Here is a 21,172-nt window from a genome sequence, read left to right as displayed (position 1 = left end):
GGTACCAGGTCCCATGCTAAGTGCTTTACATACAATACCACCAACATTATTGCTACTCTTACCTTATAACTAAGGAAATAGGCCTGGAGATGTTAAGTAACCTGTCCAATTGCATTATACAAATAAATACAGGGGTCAGCAGTCCAGCCCTGGCCTATTCCAGATCCTTAGCTCTTAGTCCTTACACTGACTCCCAAAATACCTTTACTTTAAATATTAGTCCTTCCAAAAACCAGCTTTCCCCCAAACCTAAAACCTCAGTGCCCACGTCCCGTTCTCAGCTGGTCAGAATACTATTCAAATGAACACTTTCATCAAGCTTCCTGTCCCCCACCCCCGAAAAGTCTAATACCAAATCTATCTCCTGATAATCCTCAGTCCCTGCGGGCATTTACTCACACTCTTGACACCCGCTGAGAATTTAACTTGCCTCTGCACCCCCCAGACTCCCCGCCAGACCCCCGCCCCGGAAGTGCCTTGCACATGTTCACTTCTCATTCACTGACACTTACTGAGCCTACTGTGACAATTTCCAACCCAAATCACACCTTCGTAAATACTACAGGGAAAACTCCAAGAAAATTCAGGCAAAGACCCAAGCTGATCATTATTAAACATCTATCTCTAAGCGACTCCTAACTCTCCCAATTCCCAACCTATTCTCCCCCCACCCCCCAAAAATAAGTAACACTCGAAAACTAACTCCTCGGTGGTTACTGCTAATCACCAATAATGCTTGCACAAGGGACAGAACACAAGCTGGTCAACCTTGAAGACAGGAGTGCCACCCGACCTCGCAGCAGCCTTCAGGACCCCTCTCAGCGTCCCAGGCTGAAGGTAGCCCGAAGGCAGACTTCAAGCCGGAAACAAGCCATGCCCGCGGCCATGACCTTCTGAAGGCGACCAACCCAGTCACCCGAACACCCCTGGTGGAGAGCATGGTCCGAGGCCCCGGGATGCTTGGCTCTGGAGCGGGCAGACCGGCTCGAAAAAGGGCACAGGAAGCACCTGTCCCCCACCAGCGTCAACGACCCCGGGAGATGCCTGAGCTGCAGGAGAGCTGAGGCACTCACCCGGCGACAGGCGCGGCGCGTGCAGCGGGCTGACAGACCGCGGCGTGCGGCCGGCCCGGGCCGCCCGCGAGGAGGCGTAGGGAGAGCGGGAGGCGCGCAGCCACCCCAGCCCGGAGGAGCCAGCGTGCGGGTCTGAGAAGGGCTGCCATGGCTCGGCTGTCCCCAGCACTTCGCACGTTCCGCAAGAAGGACAGGGGGAGCACGTGACCTCAGGGTCGCCCGGCGCGGGAGAAACCAAAGGCCCAGCGCGCCAGACATCAGGGGAGGCAAGTGTCGTTTTAGCTTAGAAGGTGTAAAAAGCCTACGTCTCTGAGGAGACACGAGACACACACAACATTTAAATGACAATGTGGCTTGACGTGTTATTGAATGGAGCTTCTCTTCCTGTCTTCTGTGTTTCGTCTCAGCAAGTGCAGTCGCTGCACCCCTACGCTCTTCAGTTGGTAGAGTCGGAAGAGGTCGACTCCTCCCAGGTTAGCGCAGGGGCTTGCGGGGGGCCAACCGACCGGAACTCCGGAGTGCTCTCGGGAACAGCCGACTATGAAGATCCCTGCGTGCAGAGGCGCTCTCTGCAGAGGCTGGGGTTGCCGCCGGCGTTCGGTGGCTGCTGCTCCGTGTTGAAGTTGCCGCGCTCCCTCTTGGGAGCGCGCCGTAACTCTCAGAAACGTGGGACGAAAAACCGTTGAGGACCTTTGCACTGTGCTAGGGACCTCCAGGATTACCTATAACGTGATTAGTATTATCGGGGCCAGGGGGCAGTGTAAAGGAATACAGAGGTCCAATCCTAGGTCCATAAGCAGTGCCTCGCGTTATGAAACAGATGGGGTCTGACTAAGGTCTTATAGTTTTAAAGCTGGAACTAAACTCGTTATCTTCCCTAACTCCTACGCTGCCCCTTCCGTCAGTATATGTACTAGCGTGAGAGATAAGAGCCGTAGGTTTGAGAGTCTGGAGCCAAATCTGGGGATTAAACAGGAGGCTCTTGCTTTCACAGGCTTTACAGTCTGGAAGGGTTCCCTGTGCACACGCGGGAAGCCCGGAGCAGGCTTCCGCTCCCTCTTCACCTAGCTTTATCCTTCCCGTTCCCAGGTGAGCCCTCCGAAGCTTCCTTTGGAAGCCTTCCACGGTCATTTCCCGTTTGGCTGTTTATCCCCCTGGACAGCTTCTTGAGAGCAAGGACTGTGTGACTTTTTCTTGTAGCTTAGGCACATACTCAGGGTCAGTCTACCGAGTAGATTGCATTACATATTTACTGGAAAAAAAAAAAAAGTGTGTATTTTCAAATTATCAAACTCATCTCTCCCTTGAGAGATGAGGAAAATGAGATCCAGAGAAAGGTTCAGTGGTTTACTCTGGGTTATACTCTTAGGCATTAGGAATATAATTTATTTATTCACTCATTTCAACACATTTATGGAACATACATTGAGTGCCGGGCTCTCTTTGAGATGGGGATACAGCAGAGACCAAAACAGACCAAGTCTCGTCTCCGATTAAGCATTCCGTAATTTAAACTGGGAATACATAAGAACTGTGATGTAAAATAAATCGCCGTAGGGATTGAGAAGGACACCTGTAGCCCCTTCAAAGAGGAGAAAGGGGGACGGTGGATGTGAAAAAAGAGCAGGGCAGGGAGGGGAGGGTTGGCGGGCATAGAGGTCAGATGTAGGTGAGGGGCAGATATTGCAGAGTGTTGATATGCAGCTATAAGAACTCCGATTTTTGTTCGGAATGGGATAGGAAACCATTGTAAAGTATGGTGTGTCGCTATGATATGAAACCATTTGTAGTTTTAAAGGATCACTCTGGCTACTTTTTGGAGAGGTGTTTTAAAGGAATAAAGGTAAATAAAAGTGGGGAGATGAGTGAGAAAGCTCTTGGAATAATCTAGACTAGAGATGGTAGTGAGCTGGATGGAGTGGGTGGCAGGTGAGATAATGAGGAAGAGTCAATTTTCACTCTGTTTAAATAGTAGAACCAGGATATACCGAGGCCTGGGTATAAGTCAAGGATGACTCCAAAATGTTTGGCCTGAGAAAGAGGGAGATGGCGCTGATTAAAATTGGGAGGACTGAGGGAAAACAGATTTAAAGATCAAAATCAACAGTGATCTTCTGGAATATTAAGCTTGAGGTGCCTGTTAGACATCCAAATGTCAAGCTTGAGTAGGGAATTGGCTATGTGACATTCAAGTCTGGAGTTCAGAATTAGAGATACATTTGGGAATCTACAGACTTTACCTAATATTTTAAGCCATGGAACATCTAGGAGGAAAATATACGTAGACACAAAATAAGATCCAGCAACTGAGGCTTGTCACATTTCAATAGTTAGAAGATGTGGAAATGAAAATCCAGCACTAGACACTGAGAAAGAATAGCCAGAGAGGTAGGAGGAGAATGAAGAGAAAGAGATGGAATCTCAAATAACAGAGAGAGGGAAGTCTTTCAAGGAGGGCATTACCAACCACATGTTGTCGTTTGTTCTGGTAAAATGAGCACTCAACATTGACCAGAGGACTTCGCAATTTGCAGGTCCCTGGTGATGCCACAAAGAGCAATTTTGATGATATGCTGAATTAAAAGATTGATTTAAGTGAACTTAACATGGAAAGGGGAAGTAGAAACAGGGAGAATAGACAAGCCTTTGTAGACTATACTGTGAAGGACTGGGCCAAGAAAGGGGGTGGTTTTCTAGAAGGAGGTGTGAAATCAGGGAGATTAGTGTTTTCTTTTCTTTCAATTTTATTATGTTGGTTTCACAGCTTAGTGGCTAAACAATCATATACTTTATGTAATGTTCCCCTCAATATTTCTAGTACCCCACCTGGCACCATGCGTAGTTATTGCTATGTTATTGATTATATTCCCTATGTTTTGCTTACATCCCCATGACTATTTTGTAACTACCAATTTATAGAGATACATTTTTTAAGGTGAAATAACAGCATTTTTGATGCTGATGGGAATTGTTCTTATGTAGTTATTTAATTTAATTTAACCTAAATTTTTAAAATTCATTTCCTCAGTTCCACATTTCAAGTACTCAATAGCCACTAGTAGCTAGAAACTACCATATTGAACAGCACAGACACAAAATTGCCATCACTATAGAAAATTCTGTTGGTCAGTGCTGCAGTAGAGAATGAAAAATTGATAGTGCAGAGGAGAAAGAGTACACTGAGTAGACGAGAGGGCATGGGATCTGGACAAAAATGAAGGGGTTGACTTTAGAGGAGAATCCAGATAGTGCAGCCATTGTCATAGAAGGAAAGACAAGCTATGTGGTTACAGGTGTACTGAGGCTGGTAGAAGTAGTGGTGAGAATGAATTGATGATCTCGCTTAGTTGCTACTGTCTCTGAAACCTTTAGTCTCCAACCAACATTATCTCTGTTTTAAACCCAGATACCCCTAGAAGTATGAAGCCTCTATTGAAATTTATCTAGGCATTCATTTCTTCACTCATGAATGTATTCATTGTTTATTGAACACCTAAGATCTTCCAAGCAGCAAATTAAGTGCTAGAAAAAAAAAATATGATGGGCAAAAGCAGGAGCGGTCCTTACAGTTATGGAGGTTACCTTCCAGAGGGCAAGGCAGATGTTCATCAAATAATCACACTAAATGAGTTATACATTGAAACAGGCATTTTGAAAAAGAAACATGTTTCCATGAGAGTATGCCTCACCTGGAAGTAAAAAGGTTCCCAGGGAAAGATTCCTTAGGTTGGAATTAGAAGAATGACTAGTTCTCAACACATGCAAGATGCACATGTGTCTCTGTGTTTCATATGTGTGTGTAAGAGAGAAAAAGTGGTATTTGCTTGTTTTTCAGTGAGACTTCCTAAGTTCTCAGATGTCTTTAGATTCCAGAAGCTGTGACAAAGTGGAAGAGAAGTCCAAGTTGATCATCCTTGATTCCTCCCTTTGCTTATTCTGAATTATGAAATGGATTCAAACATTGGTTAGGAAATTAGGACCCCTGCCTGTCCCAGTGAATGGTATACCTTCTGAACAGAATCTTATTAGAAGGACAGCTTAGGAGGTAGAATTTGGAAAAGTACTTAACTGCTCCATTTCTTCATGTGTAAAACTGGTGATAACCTATCCTTTCCTTCTAGGATTTTAGGGGGGAATATTAAGTTTTCTTTTTCATGATCCAAAATATTTTATTTTATTTTTTAAATTATATTTTCTTGTTTGTACTATTACAGTCCAATTTTTCTGCCTTTGCCCACTCCACCATCTCCCCAACTCCCTCAGGCAATCTCCACACTGCATTATCTACGCCCATGGGTCCTGCATACATGTTCTTTTGCTACTTTATTTCTATGCAGTACTTGACATTCCCATGACTATTCTGTAACTAATAATTTGCACTTCTTGATCCCTTCACCTTTTTTGCCCATCCCTCCAACCCCCCTCCTATCTGACAACCATGAAAACCATGTGACTGTTTTTCTGCTGTTTGTTTGTTTTGTTTTTTAGATTTGATTGTTGATAGGTACATATTTATTGCCATTTTATTGTTCATATTTTTGATCTTCTTCTTAAAGAAGACCCTTTAAAATTTAATGTAATACTGGTTTGGTGGTGATGAACTCCTTTACCTTTTTCTTGTCTGGGTAGCTCTTTATCTGTCCTTCAGTTCCAAATGATAGCTTTGCTGGGTAGACTAATCTCAGTTGTAGGTCCTTGCTTTTCATCACTTTGAATATTTTTGCCAATCCCTTCTAGCCTGCAAAGTTTCTTTTGAGATATCAGCTGACATTCTTATGGGAGCTCCCTTGCAAGCAATTACCTGCTTTTTCCTTGCCGTTTTTAAGATCCTCTCTTTGTATTTAAACTTTGGCATTTTAATTATAATGTATCTTGGTGTGGGCCTCTTTGGGTTCATCTTGTTTGGGACTCTGTTCTTCCTGGACTCGTATATCTATCTCCTTCACAAAGTTAGAGACGTATTGTCATTTTTTTCAAATAGGTGTTCAATTTCTTGCTTTCTCTCTTCTCACACCCCCATGATGCAAATGTTGGTAAACTTGAAGTTATCCCAGAGGTTCCATACACTATCTTCATTTTTTTTTTTATTCTTTTTTCTTCTTGCTGTTCCAATTGGTTGTTTTTGGCTCCTTATGTTCCAGATCACTGATTTGTTTCTCGGCTTCATCCACTCTACTGTCATTTTCCTGTAAATTAATCTTTATTTCAATTAGTGTTACCTTCGTTTGTGCCTGGATTTTTTTTTTTTTTGTGTGCTGTTGAGGTTCTCACTAAGTTCATTGAGCCTTCTCATAACCAGTGTTTTGAACTCTGCATCTAGTAGATTGCTTTTCTCCATTTTTTTTAGTTTTTTTTTCCTGAGGTTTTGTTCTGTTCCTCCATTTGTGCCGTGTTTCTTTGTCTCCTCATTTTGGCAACCTCCCTTTTTTTGTTTCTTTGTATTAAGTAGCTGCTATGTCTCTCAGGCTTGGTAGAGTGGCCTAATGTAGTAGGTGTCCTGTAGGGTCCAGTGACATAGCCTTTCATATTCCCCAAGTGGGGTACTCAAGGTGTGCCCACCGTGTAAGCTGTGTATGTCCTCCTGTTGTAGTTCAGCCTTGATTGATGTTGGATCATCCAAGGTCAGCTACCACCTGTGTCCTGTCCAGGATCACACAGCATAAGCTACAGAGCAATCTGCAGGTGGTTGCTACTTGTTCTGGGCTTGGAGGTACCCAGGTGAGGGCAAGCTGTGAACCAAGGCCAGCTGCTGCTAGTGCTGTGCCTGGGGCTACTAATCAACAGATAGGGGGCTCACTGAAGACAGATGCTGTTTGTTTGAGAGAATTTAGGAAAATCAGAAGCATGGGCCAAGATAAGCCATTTGTATGGAAAAACCACCAGTTTGGTGGGCCCAAAAGTAGGGTGGGGAAGGGCCTCAAAGAATCACCAAGGTGGGGCAAACAGTGTGAGCCAGGTTGATGAAGTCTTAGATATGGCACCCACCTGCCAGTTCTGTTGCTCTGCTCCATGTGGGAAAGTCTCAGAAAAGAAACAGTGGCCTCCAGCGCTTCTGTCTGAGTGAAAGCTGTCCCCCAGCTCTTGCTCTGATGCCAGACAATTTAGTTCCTCCCCATTTGTCTCTGATGCCTTTCAATCTGCTACCCTGTCACTAGAGCTCAGAGGGAGTGAGTCTGAGTAAGTTTGTGTGGGGACCTTGTCAGAGGAACTGCCTGGGACTCCAGAAGTTTCTGTTTCTCACAGCCTTAATCCTCACTGGTTTTTACAGCCAGAAGTTATGGAGACTTATCTCCCTGGCACTGGAACCTTGGGCTGGAGGGCTTGGTGTAGGGCTGGGACCAGCCCTCTTCTCGTCTCCACACCTCCTACCAGTCTTAATGTGATTTCTTCTTTAATTCCATAGTTGTAGGACTTCCATTCAGCTCAACTTCTGACAGTTCTAAATGATATTTGTTCTATAGTTTAGTTGTAATTTTGATGTCAGAATATTAGTTAAAATAAGTATTATACTTACAGTACCAGGCACATAGGAAGATAATATAGCTACAATTATTATTGTTGTTGCTTTGCAAGATCAAGTCTACACCTCTTGAATTTGGGTTCTTCTCCAGTCTTTCCTTGCAGTCGGTTTGACACCAACATCTTCACTGCTAGTAAGCAATAGCTAGTGTCTCAAACTCCTAACTCAGTTTATTCAATTGTTAAGTGCTTTGTGTAAGTAAGCTGAGCACAGGACAAGTTACATCCCAGGGCAAAGAAGTTACGCATTCTATACTTGACGATCTTAATTTATAGAGAGGATAAAACACATACTATTCTATACAGGTAATCATTACATAAGGCAGTGTGATGAGTGTCCCAAAGAAGAGGCAAACGAAGTGGCAGCTGGGCAAGAGAACAGAAGTTTTCATGGTAGGAATGACATTTCAGCTTTTGGAGGCTAGGGAAGGTGTAAAATAGTAGACATGATGGCAAAGGGAGTTCTAAGCACAGGGAACAGCAAGAGCAAAGAGAGAGAGTTCCTTCCTGTACATACATATATCACTCCTTAAACTACAGAAAGTGGTTTTCGGACCCACATATCAGCCTTGAAAGAATCACTAAACCAATGTCTTTCACGCTTCTGTGACTAAGACCAATGGTAAGAAAATACATTTTATAAATGACACAAATACAGACATACAAAAATTTCTCAAGAAAATAATGAGTCGTATTACATGTGATCCACTTGGGTATTTACTAACCTATTTTCTTCTATTACATTTTTTTAAGAATGCTGATTGATTCTTTTTTTCTTCTTCTCAGTTTCCATAAAGACTGTCAAAAATTGCCAGAGCCGACTATATTTGAAGTCATCATGGTGGGGTGTTGGGAAAAGTTTTCAATTAGCAGTAATTGCACCTCAGATAAATCTCATTGGCTACGATACTGCCACTGCACACAGCTGAATGCTGATTGATTCTAATTTGAACAAACCAGCTATAAGAAGACATTTTTAGACATTTGAGGTACATTGAGCAATACCAAGAACTACTGCTAACTTTTTAAGGTGTCATAATGGGCTTTGTGGGTATGTAAGAAATTTTTTTTAGAGCTGTGTGCTGGAATATATAGAAGTGAATTAACTTGCTGTCTGGAATGTTAATTTAAGATACTTCTCCAAAGAATAAAAGAAAGAACAAAATGATATAAGAAGCAAATGTGACAATATGTTGATATTCATTGAATCAGGCTGATGAGTGTGTAGGGGTTCATTTTAGAGTTCCCTCTACTTAGTGTATATTTTTAAATGTTTATAAAGAAAAAGTCTTAAATGCTGGTTATATTTTGATTTTACTACTCATTAATACAGAATGACTTGGAGTTTGAAGAACACTGTATTCAGTCATGTCCACCAGGCCAACAGACGTACCAATCGGTACCTCAGAGCTGGAAACCTGTCCATGGAACAACATGCTTGATTCACTTCTCCAGTGAAAAGTTGCCCTAACATCAAAACTCAGTGTTGTTGCTAAATCATCTTCCATAAAACATAAAATATCTGAGCTTGTAGCCATTACAGTCTAAGATAGTGATTTTCAACCTTTTTCATCTCCTGGCACACAGAAATTAATTATTAAAATTTTGTGGCACACCAAAAAGTATATTTTTTTGCTGATCTGACAAAAATAGGTGTAATTTTGATTCATTCACACCAGACAGCTATTGTGTTGGCTGTTGTCATTTTTTTTATTGGACAATCTAAGAGAAAACAGGTCAGTGACCTTGACTAAATAGTCAAGTATTGCATGTATTGTATTTATCTTCAAAATCTGAGCTGAAATCATGGTATTCAATGCCCTGAATGGGAAATTTACAAGGCAGTGGACGTTAATTTCATTTCACTTTGGTCAATTAATCTTTTTTTTTTTTTTTTGGCATCCTAACAGTTTATGATGAATCACAAAGGATCAGAAAATAGCTGATCACTCATAATTGTTTGTCAGCCTCTTTGGAGTCTCCTCCAGTTTTCACACAAATATATTCAAAATAGGGTTAGCAAAGAACCGAGTTATTGTCTTGAGTTTAAAAGCCTATTTTGCCTAAAAGCCTTAACATTTTAAGCAGCAGATTTAATGTTTAGCTATGATTGTATCTTCTCTTAAGGCAACTTGTCTGATGAATCAAGGGCTTCTTCCATCTGTGACTACATCTTTCATATCCAAATTTATTCATGTATATAATTCCCAATTATTCAAAAAATGGCCTGCTTAGACCCTTATTTGCACACAGACCCAAGATTCTCATTATAAGTGGAGGCCCAATTTGTTATTGTTACACCCTTCAGCAGCACTCTGTCAAACAATAATTCTTTCATAAGCCCACAAACCAGGAAGACAGATGCAGGGTCATTTGCTGTAAGAAAGTAACCAGCACTGGCAACAAGGGGTTGTTGCTGATATTTTCCCAGTGTTACCACGTGTGAAAGCTGAAAGTTTGTGTGTTTCCCACAGGGCAGATAGTGTCAGAATAAATCAATATAGAATAGTAGTCCAACATAATCAGCATTTCAATAGACTAAACAACTGGGTCCTTTCAAGACAGAAAACAGTTAAAATTCTTGTAACAGCTGAACATAAACTTTAGGAAGTATAATTCATAGTCATAGTTAATTCCTAAACATAAACTTTAGGAAGTATAATTCATAGTCATAGTTAATTCCTAAAATGTGACATGAAACTCTTACATTTCCTGGTTAAATGATTTTTTGTTTGTTTTATTTTTAAGGAACTAGGAAATATATTTAATGTCTCTGAGAAATAGATAATGTAGAATTTCAGTTTTAGCTTGTGTCTAAGGGTTGAAAATTTCTTTCAAAAGTTGAAAACTTTCATGTGACTTACCTTCTGATCATTTCCGTTTGATTTAGAGAGGAAGACTAATAGAGTTTACTTGGGCTTAGGAAAGAATATATGAATTTCCTTTGCATTAAGTTACAAGGACAACGATGGCAGCTGTCCTTGGTTGCCCATCTTGCCTACCACGCCTGATGGGGAGGAATGGAAATCACCTAGAAATATGGGACTACACTACTCACTACCACTATCTCCCCAAATATAATCTGCTGCTCTAGGAGGCTTTGTTTTTTCAAATTGAACAGATTCCTTGACATATATATTCTCTATAAACTTCCCAGGTTATTCTGACTCACACCTAATTATAAATTTCATGAGCGTATTACATAAATTAACTCATTTAACGTTCACAATAGTTCTATAAGGTGGATTCTGTTACTAACTGCATTTTATATACGAGGAAACTGAGGCACAGAAAGGCTAAGTTGATCAAGATCACACAGCCAGTAAATGGTTGAGCCAGGTTTGAAGCCCAGACAGGCCGGTTCCAGAGCCAGGATGTTTAACCGCTACCCGGGACTGTTTTAAAATAACTGCTGTGATGGAAAGGCACAGTAATAAAGATGACAATTGCAGGCAGGCCAGTAAAAGACATGTATAGGTTGCTCCTCCCAGGAACTCTTCCACCCTAGCCAACACTGATTTCTCTTATTTCTCAACATCTTACATTAACTTAAAATCAGAATTGCAATTTGACATTTAATTATATCCTCTTTTATTCAGTGAGTCTTGCCTTCTCAACTGTATCATAAATTGAGATGTCACATTTGGTTTTACTTCTCCCCTTGCGTGTAGAACCTGATGCAGTGCACTGTTATTTGTTGACCAAAATTAAAAGTGCTAAATTGACTTTCGAAACCTGTTACTTGGGAATTTTAGATTCATTCAAGGACTGAATTCATGAGATTGTCATTACATTTTATCAGTTCCTATCCCTTTGCACTTCCATATATTAAACCAGATATTCCTTCCTTCAGTCACATCAGATAGCCTTTTGTTGCTCTGCACTACTCAAAGCCTGCATTTAGTTTGCTAATCAATTGGTGTGGGAACATTCCTTTCTTGAAAGATTTTCCTTCTGAGAAAGCTTCCAGCAAGCCTGTCCTATTTGGTTCTTGTTTAGTTCCTACAAAAGTCCACACTGGGACAAAATTACTTTATCTAGGTGCCCAGTCATTGGGAAGACTTTCTAATTACCTGTCAATGGCGAATCATAAAACTTGTTTGGAAACCCATTTGTTGAGCTTGTAAAAATGTTCAGAGGAAAGAGTGTTTTACTAAGTACTGCCAAGAGAAGGTTGGTATTTGGAAATGCTGTAGGCTTGATTGCACTGAATTATAAGTTGAATCATTACTAACAACCTCTAGGAAGGTTTCCGTGATTGTTTGATTCGTCTTTATTGACTACACTGCACACGGCAACTCTGGCAACTATTCCCCGAGTGGCGCAGAGGGGCTGCCCAGCTACAGAAATTCCTGACGGCTGCATTTGCCTGCAGAGTCTGGGACGTCTAAGGTCTTTGGAGACTAGAAATGTGTTTGGTTTTTCTTCCCCTTGTCTTAACTGACAGTGTGAGCCTCTGGCACTTCAAAGTGCAAGTCATTAGTGTCCACCAGGGTGATGTTAATCTATCTGTGTTTCAGTCTCAGGACATTTTCCAGTTGCTTCTGCCACAACAACCCCTGTCACGTCAGTGCCTCTGATGCCCCTCGTGAATTCAGCAAGCTCTGCAGTGCCAGCAGGACCTCTCAAAGCCGGTTGCTAACGCATCCTCTTTCTCTTCCAGTCATCTTCAGAGACAGTCTCAAAGCTGGTTTAAAAGGGGGGGCTTCTGTCTGGCATTTTCAAATTTGAGCTGAGAGCAATCTGGGTTTGTTTTTTTTTAATTCTCAGAAGAAAGAAGGCTTTCTTTTATTCTGAATTTAGGGCTTGAGTCACGCAGTTTGGGGAACTTAAGCTGATGTTGATCACATTCAGGAGAAATATGAGACTGGAGGAGGGAGATGTGAGAATTGCCAGAAAGCAACAAAAACAAGACACTTGAATGGTTGGAAGGGACTTGGGGGAGAGAGAGGCTTCAGGTGATGCTTGAAATGGATGTGAAGGGTCAGAATTGTCTTCCTATCCTATCTTCCTTCATCTTCTTGGAATGACTAAGCTGAACCCCCTGCTATCTGAGCTATGGTTTGGTGGAGGGCCAAGGTTGGGGACGGGGGATGTTTTCCTTTCATCAGATCGGTCCAGACTTCCCAGTGTGTTCATAAGACATGGAGCCAAACCATACTGAAGAGCTAGTTGATGGTTGTTAAGAGCCTTGGCCTTTTATTTAATCATCAGAAAATCCATGGCTTGTAGGGGCTGGTAAAGTGCCAGATTAATTATTCAGAAACAAGTGCCTGGGATTGGACCAAGTGTCATCTCATTAGCATGCAGTGTCCATGCTGGAGTCTGGCTAGACAGCCACAGAGACTGCAGGAGGAGTCAGTGGGAGGGAACCAGGGGAAAAATAAAATTAACTTTCCCTATATTGTGCTGCAAAATTTCAAGCTGATAGAATGCCACCTTCCCCCAAAATAAAATACTCTCCAGTAATTTGCCCTGGCCCAGGCTCTGTTCTGGAATATGCAAGACAGTTATTCTACCAGCTTCTTGCATCTGTGCCAATAGACTTGGCCTTCTGTTCCCTTACAACCCATTGTGTCTCAGACCAATCACCCCACTTATTTCAGAGCTCATCTCTTTCCTGCTTAGGACTTCGCTCCTGAAATTCTCTTCTTTTCTCCTGCACCATTAAGTTCCCTTGTCTGCTCACTGAATCCCGTTAGTATGCATTTCATCTTAAAAAAAAAAAAAAAAGAAAGAAAGAAAGAAAAAACCTCTAGACTCTCCTCCCTCCAGAAACCACTCCCTACTTTTTCCTTTACAATAAAATTCCTGAAAAGAGTTGTCTACACTCTTTTTCCCCTCTGCTTCATCTGTTTTTGTTCACCCTTGAACTTATTCAGGTCAAGCTTTTGTCTGCACCATTTCATTTACCATTTCATTTGTGTTGCCAAATCCAGAGGAGAATATTTCTCCGATATCTATTTTATAGGATTTTCTCCTTTCTCCAAACTCTCAACATTGCCAACAGTGTCCTGGGCTTCAGTTTTTGCATTTTTTTCTCTGTCTACTTTGGCAAACTCTTCTAGTCTTGTGGCTTTTTATGTACCATTTCTATTATGATGGCACCAAAATTGCTGTCTCACTGCTCCTCTGAGGTCCAGTCTCCAATTCCCACTCAGATGTTTAAAAGATAACCGTGTCTCAAACTGCTTCTCTAACATCTTCCCTTTTTTTTAATCACTCTTCCATTCTCTGAATTCCTTAGAGCAAAAACCTAAAGATCATATGTGCTCCTCTTTTCTGTCTCACTTGGTGCATCCAGGCCATCAAGTCCTGTCAACAGCACCATCAAGACACGTTGCACTTCATAACATTTCTTGCCTGTTTTCATCTACAGTCTGTTTTCACAGAGCAACGCAAGTCACATTTTTAACACACAAATCTAGGCATTTTATTCCCCTACTCAAAACTCTTACACCTTTTCCATCACACTCTAAACAAAAATCCGAAGTCCTTACCATGTCTGCATGAGATCCTATATGATATGACCCCCGCCCATTTCTTTAGCTTTACCCACTTGCTCCCTCTTGGTACCTGTTTCCACCCACAAATTCCTGTGGTGTCTCCGAAACCTAAAGTCTGTCTCTCAGATGTCATAGTCCCAGGTTTTACTTATAATAACAGTATATCATTTATTGAGCTCCTACTGCAAGCCAGTCAGTACATTAGGCATTTTACATATCTTTTTCATCCTAACCATGACCCCTCAACATGGACCTTATTATCTCCTCTTTACAAATAAAGAAACAGAGGCCCAAAGAGATTAGGTAATTTGCCTAATATAGCAGAGCTGGGCAGTGGTAGAGCTGAGATTCACATCCATGTGTGTCTGGTATTAAAGTCTAAACTCTTCACTGCATTGTTCTACTTCTTTGTGACCAGGATAGACCAGTGCAGGCATAATGCCCTCAGTAAAATGTTACTCTTTTTTTTTAGAGAGAGGAGAGCACCAGGGTGTCCTGGTGCTCATTATAAAGCTGGCTTAAAGGTTTTGAAGGTTACTGAGGAAATTGATCCTATTAATCCTATTAGTAAACTCCTTGAATCTCCAGAAGAGAAGTGTGTGGCGGGGTTGGCGGGGGGTGGGCAGAGACAGGAGGGTGGGTACAGCATCTTCCCACCTGAATGATGGAGCCTGTGGGGCTGGGGAAGCAAGCCTTGGGGGAAGGCTGCAGTGAAGGCTCTCTTTTGTCTCCAAATGCTAATAGTTCTGGATTCAAACTCTTTTCTCTTTTTGACTGGACCCAGAGATAATAAAACAAAAAAAATTACAGCCTATAATTTGGCATTTTACTGGTATGGTAGGCTCACAAAATTTTGTTCTCCCTGACAAGGCTTGGATAATTCTATCAAAATACATCTCTGAAGGAAATAAAAAAGCTTTCTTTTAAAGCCTATGAGAAGCCTTTCCAAGAACAAAAATAACACTTAAAACTGATATTCTGTGTATCTTCTTTCTCTTCTCTTTTTCAGAAGAAATTCTGCCCTGTCTGATAATAGAAAATAAAAAATGTCAGGGGGAGAATGTCCAAATTCAGCATGCTCTAGCAAGCGGAAATTTCCTCCAACACTGCTTTGAATTTTAAAGATTTGGGGGCATAGGTTGCTAAGGAGTCAAATTTCCACATCTATGTTGTATATTCCATCATCATCCATGTCCATGAATGCCTTTAGAGTATTTGCACTCATTCATCAGACCCCAACTGAGAACATGACTGTATTAGTCAGGGTTTTCTAAAGAATCAGAACCAATAGGGTATATATGCAGACGGGCAGACAGACAGGCAGATGAAATTTATTATAGGACTTGGTTCACAGGGCCATGGAAGTCAAGAAGTACCACAAACTGCTGTCTGCAAGATGAAGAACCAGAAAAACTGGTGGTATAATTTAGACCAAATCCGAAGAACTGAGAACTGTGGGAACCAACCCTAGTCTAAGTCTGAAGTCCCAAGAATTGGGGGGGTGGGGGGAGAACTAATGGTGTAAGTCCCGGTCTGAATCAAAAAGCTTGAGATCCAGGAGCTCCTCAATGTCCAAGGGCAGGAGAAGATGGATATGCTGGCTCAGAAGGAGAGGAAATTCTCCCTTCACCTTTTTTTCTCTTCAGACCCATAGAAGGTTGGATGATGCCCATATTGGTGAGCTTGATCTTCTTTACTTAGTCTTCCTATTCAAATGCTAAGCTCTTCAGGAAACACCCTCACAGATACACCCAGAAATAATGTTTTGCCAGCTTTCTGGACATCCCTTAGCCCGTTCAAGTTGACACATAAAATTAATCTTAACAATAAGCATTTCAAGAGCCAATGTTTTTTCCAAATGGTCTCTTTTATGTTTGTTCTCTTAGGCTTATGTTTGTTTCTCTGCCTAAAATGTGCTTGATCAGATATGTCCAGTTTCTTGCAGGTGGATCATATAGCAAGGTGGAGTAGGCACGCTGAATTGTGTATGCATTTCAGTAAAGCCACATTTACCATGTGTTCAACATGGTGCTATGTGTTATGTAGGCTACTGAGGGAAGAAGAAGAGAGCAAAAACTTATTGAGAGACTATTGTATGCCAAGTAATTTATACTGCATATATAATTTCATAATAGATATGTTAATATAATTTTTCATAGTTAGTGAAGAAGAGAGGCTCCAAAAGGTTAAAAACTTTACTCAAACTAGGAATTGGAGGTGCTAGAATTGAAATCGGGAAATGTCCAATACTAAAACACATGCTCTGTATGTTGTACCACAATGGCAGGGAATTAAAGTTGAGATTCCCTTCCAAATGCACTGCTGTCCAAGAGGAAATGCCAAATAATAAATTCTGAAGGAATTAAGAGAAGAGAATGAATTAAAAAAGTTGGCTCTCATGGAGGTTTCATGGAGGAGCTAGGTCTCGGATTCTGGGTAGAGTTTTTATGGGCAGAAAGTCACAGCAGTTGAGGGGAGATTGCAATCTGGGAACCAGAATGAGCCAAGAAACAGGGCAATGACAGAGGCATGTGAGAGGTGAAAAGGCAATTGCTCTCACTGTTGCTAAGGGTGTGTGCTGAAAGTAGGAGATAGGGCTATGCAAGCATTGTGATAAAATTGTAGAGTGTTTTCAAAGCCAGGTCGAGTTATAGGTAGATATGGGGAAGAGTAGATAGTTCATGTGCTTTCCAGAGGGGGAGATTTTGTAATTAACTGAAATCTGACAGAACTTTCAGTGTATGCTAATTCTCTGCATACATTGGGATGTGTAAATCATAATTTTGTTCTGCAACATAGTAAAAATTAAAGTTTCCCTTAAGATAGAAAATAAAATACAGTTCAGTTTTTCATTGCATGGGGGCAGAAAGTGGTGAGACTCCTGAAGAAGAGCATGATATCCTAGAGTTTATGTTCAAAGGATGGGATGGGCCTCAAGGGAGCATTGTTGGAACTGATCTCAGAAACTGATGTACCCATTGTGTTTGTGAAACAGAGAAAAATAGGCAGCCATGTTCCAACCCTAGAGGCTTTTCAGGAGTGCAGACTTCAAAACCTACTAAAAATTAATGGCTCTGACTCTGGCTGGGTAGCTTAGTTGTTTCGAGTGTAGTTCCAATATGCCAAGGTTGCCTGTTCCATCCCCAGTCAGGGGTCATACAAGAATCAACCAATAAATGCATGAATTAAGTGGAATAACAAATCTCTCAATTTCAGTTTCTTTCTTGTTCTCTCTCAAATCAATAAATTAAAAAAAATTTAATGAGTTGTTTGAAGGATCTTTCTGAGTCCTATGACTATCACCTCATCAATTTTGGAGGGGCTCAGGAGGACTGGCAGCCACTAAGGAGTCAACCAAATATAATAAAAAAAAGTGTTAATGATATTAGAGTTTAAAAAGTTAGCTTTCAATTTTTATCTGAAAGCACATCATCTCTTGAGTATGCAGGTAAGTTTACTTGCTTGAAGACATGTTTTGGCTCACTTGGAGGCTAATAGGCTTGTCCCATGAAAGAGAACTACCCTGGGGCTCAAACGTACTATTCTACTCAACTGACTTGTTCTACTCGACTGAGCTGTGTCACCCCTAATAAGATACATACATGTCAAAACCAGTAAATTTATGATTGATCTTGGCCAAATTTGCCCCCATATGCTACATCACTTATTATTATTTTTAGTTTTGTTTAGAAAAGAAAATAGCAACTTGGCTAGCCTATTTGAGGTAATATTCCACTGCATGGAACTTGGTAGGCTATTGTGATTTCCATCATTATTCCTCATGGAGGCAGATGTGCACCTTAAATGGGGGAAAAACAATAGATGTCCTTAGTTTATTGCATGCTGATCTAAGTGAGCTGAAATACTTAGCACTTATTTAAAACTTTTTTGGTAGCTTTAAGCAAAGAACAAAATATCATGGCTCTATTTTTCATGTGAGTATACATATACCTATCCTTTCCTAAACACTACATTTGTAGGAAAATAGATATTTCCACACTTGTGATTTAATTATTTTGTGATCATTGCTTTTTAAAGGAAGCTGTTATTAAGTTATTATTATTGAACACAAGTGAATGTGAAGGATTTTTGTTTAAGAACCAAATGGTTTTGACTTCTGTTGAAGGAATGAATGTACCTGGTATGATTTTGGCAGAAGTGTTTATGTTTTATTAGCATTCCAATTTGTCTTATTACAAAGAGGTATTAACTCCACACTTACATGTTTCTATGTAAATGTACTGACTAAGGATTATATTCAGGCCATCTTTGCACTATGTAAGTTGGATTTTAAATATGTGCTGTGGATATCAGACTTCCCACAAGTAGTTCTGGTAGCTCCTTTTTTCTTCCCTTCACTCTGCTTGTATTTCTCAGCTCCAGCACCAAGTGGTTGATTCAAAGCACATTTATTGGTAATCTCAGGAAACTTACGTGTCTGCCTGGTATTCAGTCCATAGAGCACCTAACTCTGTCCCATAGAGCTCTTCCTCGTGCCCTCACCCCATCTGGTTATAGGGTTAGAATGAGAAAAGGAAAAATGGATAGAGGGATTGAGGCAGTTGACTGTGTTGAGTTTTATTTATTTTTATTTGTTTTATTTCCAACTATGCCAATCTCTGAAATTAAAACAATAGGCAGTTGTAGTTCTCTCTGCTTACTGGAATGGAAGGTTCTGTCCCCACAAGAAGGATCATAATTTATGGATTTGTCTTGTTTAGATGTTTATAATTGCCCAATGTATTAAAACTCATTGTTTCATGTATTTTTATTATGAATATTCCAGAAAAAAAACAAGGTGTGAACCATTAAAAGTATTGACATCCAAAAATAGAAAATAAAATACATACAACTATGAGTATTTTGACATAAGAGCTCACAAGGGCCTTTCAATTCACCAGTGTCCCGGAGTTAAGAGAAACAACCACGTCTTCCTAGTTCACAGTGATGTGTCAGCACCACGGACAGCGATACCTTGGCCACCTGCTTCCTCTCCAGGCTGTGGAGCTGACTTGCTGTTGTATACCTGTCACACCAAACTAGTCGAATGGAATCTCTTGGTCAATTTAAAAGACTAACATTTCTACGAGAGTCCCTTTCTTTGAACTCCCACTAGGGAGAGGAGAGCCCTGTATGCACTCTCTTCAGAGACTTGGTGTACAGATACGTGCATATGTGCACACACACGTACCCATGGGCACAGAAAAATCAATGCTTTCAGAAAATTAAGACTCATTCTTTCTACAAATATTGAAGACCTTTGAATAAGAAAATAGGGATATTTTTAAAGTGACATTTTTGCCCTTCTTAAGTCAACTTTTCCTGAGTACCAAGACATAGTACTCAGTTGTCCATGATACTGAGCACCTTAAGACCAGCCAATTAGCCCTGGTCAGTGTGGATCAGTTGGTTGGAGTATCATCTCATAACCAAAGTGTCATGGGTTCAATTCCCGTTTGGGGCACATATCTAGGTAGCAAGTCTCATCCCCATGCATATAGAAGCAACCAATTGATGCTTCTCTCACACATAAATGTTTTTCTCTCTCCCTCTGAAAGCAATGAAAAAATGTCCTTGGGTGAGGATTTTTTTTTAAAAAAAGGATCAGCCAGTTATCTCCAGTCTGAGAGCCCCAGTTTGCCTCCTGCTAGGCCGAAGAAGATAGAAAAGGACAAAAAGAAAACACACACACACACACACACACACACCCTGCAGAGGCTGGTTGGCCTAATTCTATGAGTATATTTTGGTTTTTTTAAAATGTATTAATTCTCATCTGCATAATTCACAATCAGGCTTAGCTTGAGGTTGGGCCTAAATGGTATCTCATGGGCTGGAGCCAGGGTAGAATAGTATTCTTTGCTTAAAAGAGAAAGAAAAGGATGGAAAGAAATGTGTAAAGTTATTTAGGGCCTACAAAAAGCATCCGCAGCACATCTTTTTTAAAAAAGAGACAATTCTGTCACTGAGGGGCACATTCAGTTTTGCTCTTATTAGAGAACATTAACCTAACTCTGGTGGGATTACTTCCTGATAACAAAACTTTGGTAGAAAATGCAGTCTTGTTGTTCTGAGTTTTTAGCATGGGATCTTCTCCCAGTCTTACTCTCCAGGCTGACTGCATACCAATGACTATCACCCACTGGTAGGTTCTACTTCTCTTACCTAGTGTTCTGCCCAAATCAGACCTGAGGGGCCTCTGCACCATAGTTCTCACTGTTCCCTCAGCCTGGCATGCCCTAATTGCTCTTCACTTTGTCTCTTCCTGAATATTTTACCCATCTTTAAAAAAATATTTTTCATTTTAGAGAGAGGGAAACAGAGGGAGAAAGAAAGTGAGAGAAACATTGATGCAAGAGAGACAAATCTATCAGTTGCCTTCTGTATGTGCCCCTACCCAGACCGAATCTGCAACTCAGGCATGTGCTCTGACTGGGAATTGAACCCACAACTTTTTGATTTGCTGTATTATGTCCAAACAACTGAACCACACTGGCTGGGGCTATCTTTTAAGTTCTTTGTTTTCATAGGTTTTTTCCTAATCCCACAACTTAATAAGGAGACTTAAGACCCAGTAGTATCTACAGTGCATAGCTTTGCATACTGGTACTTTATGCATTTGGGTTATCTCTTCTTCACTAGACTGTACATTCCTTGAGATAAATAATTGTGACTCATGTTGTATGTGCCACAGGGCAACTCATGAGCCTTTACTGAGTTTAATTAGGTGGGAAAATTCTGTATATCAGGACACACTTGCGCACCAGTCCTTCAAATAGACCTTCAACATAGACTATGAGCCTGTTAGAAGTAAAGAAAAAACAGGCAGGACCTGAGTGAATTGCTACTAGTCACTCCCCTCCCTCTCCCCTGTTGAATTCCTTTGTAGCAAAGAGAAAGCGGTGTTGGCCTTCTCATTTACTCATCACTGTGGTTTTTGAAGCTCTTAAAAATTAACTTTACCCTAATGCTTTTCTAAAATGCCACTTGACAACACTGTATAGGTATTTTACATAACTACTGTATACTGAAGGTATCTTGAATAGAATGTAATGCTCAAAATCCAGATCATAA

General features: G+C 40.9%; 1 protein-coding gene and 1 pseudogene across 1 annotated transcript in view; both read right to left on the bottom strand.

Moving 5' to 3' along the window:
• Window positions 1-1,272, bottom strand: part of LRPPRC (leucine rich pentatricopeptide repeat containing) — a 101,860-nt gene extending 100,588 nt beyond the window's left edge. Inside the window, exon 1 of the mRNA XM_054567173.1 lies at window positions 1,074-1,272. Coding sequence (XP_054423148.1) covers window positions 1,074-1,222 — 149 coding nt within the window. The 5' untranslated portion in view covers window positions 1,223-1,272. The remainder of the gene's footprint in view (window positions 1-1,073) is intronic.
• Window positions 1,273-8,369: 7,097 nt separating this feature from the next.
• Window positions 8,370-8,519, bottom strand: LOC129068049 (uncharacterized; annotated as a pseudogene).
• Window positions 8,520-21,172: the final 12,653 nt, after the last annotated feature.

Source organism: Pteronotus mesoamericanus, unplaced genomic scaffold (assembly GCF_021234165.1).
Source record: "Pteronotus mesoamericanus isolate MK-2021 breed Mesoamerican mustached bat unplaced genomic scaffold, CSHL_Meso_final contig_101, whole genome shotgun sequence".
Lineage (NCBI taxonomy): Eukaryota > Metazoa > Chordata > Mammalia > Chiroptera > Mormoopidae > Pteronotus > Pteronotus mesoamericanus.
The sequence above is the reverse complement of the archived record's forward strand: the minus strand, read 5'-3'. Positions and strand labels throughout refer to the sequence as shown.